The 10,568-nt window shown below is 44.7% G+C and overlaps 1 protein-coding gene and 1 long non-coding RNA gene across 4 annotated transcripts; one reads left to right on the forward strand and one right to left on the reverse strand.

Annotated features, from left to right (window-relative positions):
- Positions 1-1,664: 1,664 nt before the first annotated feature.
- On the forward strand, positions 1,665-10,185 carry LOC112562633. Of its 3 annotated transcripts, XM_025235990.1 has the most exons (7): positions 1,665-2,321; positions 5,453-6,390; positions 6,704-6,817; positions 7,480-7,707; positions 7,872-8,166; positions 8,941-9,063; positions 9,796-10,185. In XM_025235990.1, the coding sequence occupies exons 2-7, from the start codon at positions 5,590-5,592 to the stop codon at positions 9,978-9,980; spliced, it is 1,746 nt and encodes a 581-aa protein (XP_025091775.1). In that variant the 5' UTR covers positions 1,665-2,321; positions 5,453-5,589; the 3' UTR covers positions 9,981-10,185. The 3 variants fall into 3 exon arrangements, with proteins under 3 accessions (XP_025091775.1, XP_025091778.1, XP_025091777.1); XM_025235992.1 differs by lacking the exon at positions 1,665-2,321 and having other exon boundaries at positions 2,368-6,390; positions 7,953-8,166; XM_025235993.1 differs by lacking the exons at positions 1,665-2,321; positions 8,941-9,063 and having other exon boundaries at positions 2,361-6,390.
- Positions 8,072-10,320, reverse strand: LOC112562641. The gene is made up of 3 exons (XR_003098890.1): positions 10,179-10,320; positions 9,814-10,020; positions 8,072-8,208 (listed from the first exon to the last, which is right to left on the reverse strand). It is a non-coding gene; the product is annotated as an uncharacterized LOC112562641 (long non-coding RNA).
- Positions 10,321-10,568: the final 248 nt, after the last annotated feature.

The following is a 10,568-nucleotide window of genomic DNA, read 5'->3' on the forward strand; positions in this document are numbered from 1 at the left end:
ACAGGGGTGTCTGAGCACTGTAGAGGTCACTTTTCATGGCAGTTCTTTTGTGTCTGTAGTTTATAGATCGACTTCAAAGCCTGGTAAACTTTAGCGGACAGCCAAGTGGGTGGAACACTGATGTCCAAAGCTGGAGAGTGCGTGTTCGATACCCATGTGGCGCAGCAAACTTTCCCCCAGTTAATCCAGCTGTCATGAATAGGTGCCTAACTCTCTAGAGAGATGGGGAAAGTAAGTATGCGAGGGGGGTGAGGAGAAACGGGCACCGTCCTCACCAAAAGCTAGCCCCGAGAAAAATGGAGTCTTAAAGATTTCACAACTGAAAGACTAGAGACGACCTTTTGTATCTTAAATTTCAACCACGGAGCCAGACGAACGCACACTAAAGGAACATAAGGAATATCTACAGTCTTTTCATCTCCCTTTTGTGGGAAGGGACCGAGAGCCTCACGAAGCTGTCCATCTCTACTGTTCCCACGCGTGGAGAGAAAGCTTGTTCTTTCATCCTTCACTGATGCAGATGCGCTCGAAGCTTTGTTGCGAGGCCTTATACAAGGAGACAACTTACTGCGCCTGTCACAATTTAGCAGGTACATGTACTTAATAAATTAAGAAATCGGTTAATAATACCTCTTTAGAGACAAACAGCTGGGATCGGAGAAGCAAAAACACCTTTGAACAGTGATGTAACCATTATAATATAATCGTGCAATCCAGGAGAGAGGTCAAGGTTTGACCACAAGTGGTTAGGACATAGACGAAAGATCACCATACCAAGGGTCAAGATACAGGCCAAGGTTGAAGGACAAGATAAAAGGACAAGATACAAGTCACGGCCGAATATGCTGCAAACAGAATACAGACCAAAAGAACAAGAACTTCTCGAACACGCACGTGATACAACATGGTCAGATATACATGCAATGCAACGTGGGTGGATATGCACGCGAAATAACATGGTCTGACGGGCACGCAACCGGGTATGCACCCGATCCAACGCTCCCTTTAACGTAGAATTGAAACGTAATTCGTCAAATCTCTTGTTTAGCAAAACGTGTTTTACTCACTCTTACTGACCTTTCTTTGCAACCTGGAGACACACTCGGGATAAAGTTACCTTGTACAAGGTTATTCCCCGCAATGTGGGGTTATCGTGGGGTCTATCGTGGGGTCTATCGCGGGGTCTCTGTTTCTCGGTGTTTAAACTCGCACGCGCTGTCATGATACTGTTGGTGTGTTGCATGTCGTGCAGAGCTCGCCGGAGCGTGACGATCCACAGGACCCATAGTCACCTCATCGTCGGGTCCTGCAACCTTCATCCCTCACCTTCGTGCCACAGACTGTCGAGGCGAGATGCCGCACAGATGTCGTCAACAATGCAATAAACGATGAGGACTGAACGCCACAGCAGTTGTTGTCTTTGCTCTTGCGTGGTTGTGCTGTGCTTATCATCAGTCGTCTATCATTTGTCGTCAGTCAGCTGCAGCCTTTCTCGTTGTTTCTGTCGCTTTCGTTGTTATTCACGTTGTTCCGTGTTGTCCAGAAACTTGACTGCATGGGACACAACAGACCAAATCATCATTAATAACTAAAATAACTTTGTGTGCGTGCGTGTGTCTGACTAGAAGATGGCGTAAATAATGTTACTGTTCCCGAATGTAACCCAGTGTGTTTTTCTGCAACAATGTGAGAAAGTTAAAAGTACCATCTCAAACAAAACAAAACAAAACAAAACAAAAACAGTCTGCATTCAATCGAAAAATATTTACAACAAAGCAGGTTACAGAGCCGGGAGAGGAAAAGAAGGGTGGGTTGGTGTTTCACGTCCAGCCAGCAAAGCAGCCAGCCCTCTATACAAGTGCCACAAGGAGAGGAGGGGAATCCCCACTGGATCTCTGTTGGTGTGAACTCACCTTACACCTCCACAATACTGACCTCGCGTGACCCAGAAAAGATTAAAAGCATTGAAAATACTTATATTATGGGGGCAAGGGGGATAGGAGCAAAGAAAGTCTTGTTGCTTGGCTGTCGATAAGTGAGCATGCTGGGGCATAAACACGATGTTTTCAGTTTCACCAGCAAACTGCTTTCTGTATCTCGGGAATTTAACGGCGGGCGATGAAAAAATGTGTAAGGGATGTAATAAATCTTGTATTTCTCGGGTGCACATCTGAGAGCAAATTATTCGCTAGCGTCGCTTAGGTAAACAGAAAGCCCTGAGAATGTCAGAGGCCGGTGTGATCGAGTGACTGGAGGCATACAAACACTCCATCAGCTGAGGTTCTAATCTCATCTCAGCGCTACACAAGCACCTACCCAGAGTGAGTAAAAGAGACGGTGTGTGTGAAAGAGAGATGTTTTTTATTGCTTCAGCATAAGTCCAGCCAGCATCTGTAGCTATAATTACTATAATTACATTATTAGAATATAATAAAATGTTATATCAACAATTAAAACAGAAAGCTATAAAATATGCAATACACAATAGACAATATACATACATGTCAATACATAGCATCTAGGATAATATCCACTCGTAAACACACGAAGACTCTTACTCATGCATCATCACCATAGACTTCAAACACACGACAAAGGAAATCCTAGAAGAGGAAACGTCCTCAAGGCCATTGGCCGGCAAAGAAAACTTAACAATCTTCACTCCCCTCACAACACTCCCCACCCATACTTCATATAAAACCACCTCTCATACAACATCTCCACCACCCACACAGAGTTCATGGCCCAGCAAAGCTAACTAATCCAAAAATTAGCACCATACGGAGAGAGAAATAGTAATTGATTGAAACTGTTACAAAAGCCTATCTCCAAACAAGGATATGACAATACATGCAACACATGACACTTATTTCTGTAGAGGTAAGCCAATGCACAAATACAACCCAAAAAATGACTTCTAAAAACATATGTATGTACACATAGACATTATCCACCACATAAATAAACACAACACTAAACAGGTAACACACATGTAGACACCCCACCCCTTACACACACACACCCTATACAGACATACCCTACACAGACACATCCCCCCCAACATAGACAAACACACACCCCTACACACACACACCCTACACAGACACACACACACCTACACACACCCTACAAGTCCTTCACAGCCAGAAAGTTAGACTGAACAATTGATACCAACCTCCTTTGTTCAGAATCAAAAATATAGAAAGACAAAATTGCATAATTTTCTTTTCATTTATACTGCTGAACAATAGTTTCAGGTCATGTTGAGCATCGCTGAGCTCTCAGCTCTCAAGTCATAAAGAGGGCAGAAAATAACACATGTACTTCATCCTCCAAGTTATCTGTACAGAAGGGACAATGGTGGGATATCTCATATTGTGCAGATTTCTGTGGCAATTGATTTCTGAGACACCAACTCTAAAACGAGCATAGAAATGTGAAATCCTCTAATTGCCATCTCTGACACATGCTTGAACATCTCTATACATACTTTTTATTATCCTCCACAATTTACACTGTATACCTAATTTTGCTAGTTCCTGTAGTAATATTACTCGTTGCAGACTATCATAAGCTTTCTAAAAATCTATAAATGCTACAAATCCTCATGTTCTGGAATAATTGTTTCTCTACTGCTGTATATAGGGTGAAAATGTAATCTTTAGTTTAACGGTTCCTGTTAAAATATGCTAGTGCTTCATCTATTAATCAGGTTACTTTCTACCATTGAGTTAATTTTTTATTTAGAATGCATGTGAAGATTTTGCTTAATGTATTAGTAAGAAACACCTCTGGTTGGTAACCTGGTTGGTTGGAGTCACCCTTTATGTAAAGTGGAATAATAATAGATTTAGTCCATGCCTTGGGCCAAGATCATAAATAGAGTTGAAAATTTTGACAATGAAAGAAGTAATAACAATGCTTTTAACATTTTATTGTACCTCTGGGCAATCTACACCAGACCCCCCTGTCCCCCCTCTCGTCAGGCCTGTTCACTCTTCTGATAATAGTTTGATCCCTTAATTAGGGCTTAGGTGGTGAAAGAAAAGTAAGAGAAGAAAAGGTGGAAGGGAGAGAAGCGAGTTTTGATGTTTACGCAGCAAGACCGTATGTTCTCGGGGACAAAAAATACTACTCGGGCATTTAACACCCACACACACATATATATATATCCTTGTATGTATACACAACCACTCTCTCTCTCTGTCATATCTACACACGCACGCACTACACACATTATATTGGGGCCTACAATCTGTGTGTGCTGGTCATTAATTCCTTTTTCTTTTTTTACTCATTATACCGCCTCGTGAAAACACACGCACGCACACGCTCTCTCTCTCTCGCACACACGCACACAGATTGGCGAGCAGAGAAAATGTACACGTACTCAAATACTCGTCTCGCGTGTCCGCGGCCCGTGTACGTCAAGTCTTTAGAGCAACGACATTAACGGCAGTCGTGACCTTCTCTCGCTCCTTGTTTTCTTGTTCTCTTTGTGTCTGTGTGCATGTGTGTGCGTGCGTGCACGTGGTGTAGTTAAGACCGAAATCGACAACAGAAGATAAAGGTCATTAATCGTCAATCGTTTCGTCGAGTGACTGGCGTAGCTACAGTTCCTCAATAGCGCCACTCTCCATAGAGCTGTACCTGAGTCTATGACAACTGGACACACCTACCGACAGGGGGGAGGGGAACAAGGGGGCAGCACAATATCCGTTTTCGAACTTGCCAGACAAACACTCCTTGACACACGACAGTTTGGCGGTATAAGCAATAGAGAGTTCTTTATGGATCACAGTTTCCTTCGGGTGCGTATATCCACCCGCGATCGACAGGCATAGTGAAAGGCGCGGGTTGCCGACAGCTACCCAGGGTCTCTCAGCAGACTGTTCACACGGAGCGCTCGTCAGGTGCAAGGTCGGCGGTTTTCATCAGGGGTTGTTACCACGAAGACGGAAAAGACGATGTCGTTGTTCAACGCCAGTCGGATGTTGAGCACTACCTCACGATCACCCTAGGATTGTACATGCTCTAAGACCGTTAGCCATTTCCGGTTTTTTGCCATCAGCCATATGGCGGTTCACCTGGTTCGTCCTGATACGGGTGTCCAGTCATTTTTGTGTCACCCCCTCACCCCCAGCATTGCTCGAACTTCCGATACTGTGCTTGTAGAACAACGTACCCGACCATCGTTTGGGTAAAGATGTGAGCGTCAGTGACATAAGAGGAAGGTAGAACTGTGAGGATTCAAACAGTCAAGGTTTCGATAAAGGTAAACACAGATACAAATCTTTGTTCAGGTCTGGTGATAGTAGTGAAGCATTTGTCGACGATATACAGTTACAGATAATCCTGCTAACAGATGTATGTTGCCCAAACGGTAGAATGTAAGATTCGATGACCAGACGTGGTCCATGGAGGATTTATTGCTGTTCTTCCGTTTCTGTAGAGAGAATATCTGGGCAGCTGTAGTAAACCGACGAGCTGAACAGCTGCTGTAAGTATACAGTGACAGCGAAAGAGAGACCAAAAACCTACAGTACAAAGATAAGAACCTAAAAAAAAAAAAAAAACTCCATTGCTAGAATGAGCAGCGAATCAGAAACAAGGAATTCTGCTGACGCCCAGCCTCTGGCGCCCCCTGTGCCCCCGGCGAATCCGCCCGTATCGCTGGAATCGGAGCGGCGCAAGGCAATGATGCTGGTGCACGGTGTGGAGAAGGACGTGCATCGCTTCCGAGAGATTTACCTCCAGAACTACCACAACCCCCTCAGCTCCGACATCGAGGAATTCCTGGTCTTCGTGGCGGAGAGGTCGGAGACGCGGCGGCCACCCAGGACGCAGGAAGACTTTGTGAGGTTGCTGGAGAGCGTACAGGACACTGCGCAGCTCGAGTTCCCAAACGAACTACATCACGTGAGCGTTGCTATGGAAAGGGTGCGATGCTTTCACGACCTCATGACCTCCGTCGAGAGCCGACTGAAGGCGGCGCTGGACAATCACGTGGGGCGCTACTGCCACGCCTTTTCGGCGGAGGCGGAAGGTCACGACATCCCGTGCGTGCTGGAATACGAGAATAGCATTGTGAGCTGGCGGAGTGCTGTTGGTCAAGCCTTCGCCCTGCTGCAAGATGTCATAGCCAGTGTGGTGGAGGCCAGCATCTCCTTCGAGAACCTGGTGCTGAACCACGATAAGGTGCTGCAGGGTATGCGGCGCGCGCTGGAGGTGCTGCAGCGCATCTACGCGCCACTCAAAGACTGGGTGTCTGCCGACGAAGCTTACGTGCGCAAACTGCAGGACGAGGCCCACGGTCTCCTCCGGAGGAAGGTCGCCGTCTTGGAGAAGACACGCCGCCAGTCCAGCCAGGCTGACACCATGAAAACTAAGGTTAGTACGTGCACGCAAGCACATTGGGTTTCTCTCTCTCTCTAATGCTTCTCCCTCCGTCAGCCATATTACAGAACAAAATGTCTTGTGGATTTCTTACAAGAAAGAGTTGGGTAAAAGTCACATCTGTACCGGGTCCCTGTTGCTAGCCATGAGCCGCTCTCTTACTGCCATGGCCAAATCAACTTCCGGTAATTGTTGCACTTACGATGTTATGCCTAAGTTTCTACACATCCTGATAAAGATTCAAGTGCACGTGCATGTCATTGGGTTCCTGTCATTTGCTTCTGTTTGACCTCTGTCCTTGACACAGGTGGCGCGTACCAACCACGAGACGGTCAAGCTCAAGGAGCGGGTGGACCAGGCGGAGGATGAGTTTCACTCCACCAGGCGTCACGAGATGGAGCTAGCGGACAGCGCTGCCCAGGTCAGCTTGACCTTTGCTTACGACACTTAACGTCCTACCATACTTGACGCCAGCCTGACATTTAACGGCAGACTTGCCACCAGACAGATCCTGACGTCAGACTATGATCAGTGATGTTAGCCTGCAACACTAAGTCCAGGGCTGCCTCTCAATATGTTGAGACTCACCTGTTGTATTTATGGTACACTGGGTAAGGCTGCAAGCGGGCTGTGAGTAGGGCGCAGCCCACCTTCGTGATTTCACTCCGTAGTCAGCAGTTGTCGTCAAGTATACCCTAGCTTGCCTTCTATTACGGAACTTTCTTGGTGGATATTCATCCCTCATCTTGCGTTTAGGCCCCATTCAGAGGACCTAAATAAGTTAGGTGATGACCAGTGGAGTACTTGCCAAATGTATTAGTATTTTAGAGTTAATGGACAATTTGTTTTAAACATGGATTTATTGACATTAATTTCATCTGAAAGGAAGCCCCATTTAGAGCTAAAACTCCACTAGGCACATCACCCATAGCGCAGGCACGCGCAAACGTCGCGATAGGGCTGGGACTTGCAGGATCATATGATCTAAGTCAGTACTTCGTTAAAAACCTATGTTCGTGCTTGATATCGCTCAAAGCTGCAATCCGCCTGAGGTCTATCAGTGGGCGCCTGGCGTGTGTGCAGGTGGAGATGGAGATGGCCAACAAGCGGCAGGAGCTGCAGGGCCTCGAGCGCCAGTTCCTGACGCGACAGTTCAACTCAGAGGCACGCGACAGGCGCCTGATGGCGCAAAGTGCTGCACTGCATCAGGAGCTGGACACGCTGCGCAAGCGTCTGGACGCCACGCACATGAAGGCGGAGCGAGCGCGCAGGCAGAGGCTGCTGGTTCAGAGGGAAGTGCACAAGCTTAAGGTGAGCGTCACCGGGGTATTCTGCTCTTTTGATTTGTGTAAGGAGCAGTAACTGGTTGTGCATCAAACGTCCGTTTGAGTCCTGAGACGTTGGCGCATATAACGGTACTTATGTGTATGAGCAGCTTATTGCTTCTACAACATTCATACATTCCTCATCTCCAGCACCATCACACACACACACATAGATACATGGACACCCACTCACCATTTCCAGTGGCATCTGATCCCCATCCTTTTCATCAGACCTTGCACGAGCGCAGCATTCAGGCCGTGCTGGTAGCCAGCGATGATGCGGAATTCAAGTCCCATGATGTGCATGAGCTTCAGGAGGCGGTCAGAGTCATCAGCCAGAAGCTGACCGCCGTGCGCAGGATACATGCCCTGAAGACCCGCCCAGACATTTTGAGGAGGCTGTACAGGGAGGGGTATACACCTGGCCGCCAGCTGACCATCATAGGTGGGAAGAAGGAAATTGTTTCATGTGATTGTTGACCTTAACCTGTCATCAAACAAGCAATGTACTCTCACTCCTGAGTGATGCTTATTTATTGTCGTGCAAATATTTTTATTAACTTATTACCTTATATAGCAGGAAGTTGTTAAAGTTCTTACTATTGCAACTGCAGATTTTCAAATAAATAACTGGATTATAAGGTGTTCTGCATTAAAACAAAATGTACATTCTACCAATCTGCTTGCACTGAGCTGAAAATATTTCAGAATGATAATTTATTATTGAGAAAAATTACTTGTATTTATCAATTTTAGAACTGAGGCAGTGCCACTAAAAGCAGTTGCTTCTAGTGTGTGGCCTCCCTAAAAGAACAATTTTCGCCATATAAAAGGTTCTTAAATAACAAATACACTGAAAAAATAATAAGGAACAATCAACAAATAACATGAGATCAAACGTTAAAACTAATGAAATGCATAAAAAAAGCATGAATTAACAGCTAGACAACATAATTCTATGATCAAAGACAAATTTAAGGGCAAAATCTGAATAACTACACAAACAGGTGGTTCATGTGAACACCTTTTATCAGTTCTAATTGGCTGTTTTGTCCATTAAAATATCTGTTCTAAACTATTGTAGACTGTATTCGACCAAAAGCTGAGAAGTAAATGGACACATTTTTTTCTTTATCTGTTGCATGATGCTGCATAACCAATAGTGTTTATTTCATTTCACACAAAGGGATTACTGATATCTTGTCCAAATATTTATTAGATCCGCTTGAGGAAGCATTTAGTGTGGCTGCTGCTGACATTGGCAGAGACTGGGAATGCCTCTACAATAACCTTCCCTTCATCCCTTACCGTGACCTTGTGACCCGTAGCCATGATATCAGAGGTCAGTCATTCCCTTGACAGCTTTTTCAACAAAAAAAAAAATAAATAAAAAGGCTTCCTGCAACACCATTCTCTTGCAAAAAAATTTATTACTGGCTTCGAAAATAGTTCTTTTACGAGTGTACGAGTTTGTAGGCTGCTTTTTTGCTCATTTGTTCAGCTTCTCAACTTTTGCTGTTTTTTGCTCAACGTTTGGTCCCACTTAACATAGATTTTATATTTCTGAATAATTTATATAACTCTTGATATGCATCATATCAATCAAAAGCTTCTTTGCTTTTAACTTTTTTGCCTACATATGTGTATTTCCCATAGTGCCAGTAATATGCTGTCATTTTTGTTTGTTTGGATGGGTTTGTATATTGCTGTATAATGTTAGTCATTCTGCCTTCAGCCAAATGTGAATATTACATTGGCATTAAGATCTTTGTATTTGCTGTACCATCAGCATTTGGCTGTAGTCATCAAGCTCTGTATGCTGGTTTAACCAAACCCTTCCAAGTAAAAGATCTTAACTAGATTTATATTTTTGAACGTGACTTTTTACAAATTTCTTTCACATGACCAGCATATAAAGCAGTCATATATTTAATAATTTAACCTTAATCGCTTTTTTAACTGTGTCCATCTGTGAAAGTGGTATTGTTTTCTAGTTGTTTTTTATGTTAAACCACGACCCCCTCTTCGGTCATTGTATTGCTTTAAAATGCTAATGCCCGCTATCTGTCTTAAGCCATCATGATGGACTCACAGAGAAGGTACATGGGACTTCGTGGTGCAGCGCAGCGCAGCCTGGCCAAGTGGAGGCATCTGAGTCGTGCAGCCTCGGTGGACCAACTAGTGCACACCCTGAGGACGATCAATAAACAGGCTGTGGCCAGCAGGATAGAGAGGCGTGTCAGCTCGATTAGTGTCTGATGCTTTAGCTTTCTAGGCTGTCTGATGCTGGTCATAGTTTCTAGTAAGAAATGGAAACAAGAAACTTTAGCTCCAAATGTGTGTAAGAGTGATAACATGAAGGTCTGTTGTTATTTCTTGTAAATTGAAATACATGCCATTCAGGTTCATGGTGAGAATTACTACATGATTACATGATACAAGGAGAATCATATTTACCTTGCCAGAACCTGCTGCTGTGTGCCGGAGTCAGGTGAACAGTCAGCACCTTTGCTTTATGGCATGAGCCTGTCCAACACCTGCATGCTTAATGCCTTCAAGCCTAGTGTCAATGGCAGGTTTACAGTACAGGCATATTGTGGGCATTCCAGACCCACAGGTCAATGCTACAGACATGTCAAACACTACAGCTAGTGTCATGCATGCATCCAGACCAATTGCATGAATGTCCAGCTCCTTCATATTTGTGCCATGGGCACTGTTCAACAACTTCAGGCCTAGTGTCATGAACATGAACAATGTCAGGCCAGTGTCATGGGCATGCTCCACACATACAGACCTCATTTCATGGGCATCAGTGTCATAATCCTGTTCCAAACCTAGTGTCAT

The sequence above is a fragment of the Pomacea canaliculata genome, linkage group LG4, assembly GCF_003073045.1.
Source record: "Pomacea canaliculata isolate SZHN2017 linkage group LG4, ASM307304v1, whole genome shotgun sequence".
In the NCBI taxonomy this organism is placed as follows: Eukaryota; Metazoa; Mollusca; class Gastropoda; order Architaenioglossa; family Ampullariidae; genus Pomacea; species Pomacea canaliculata.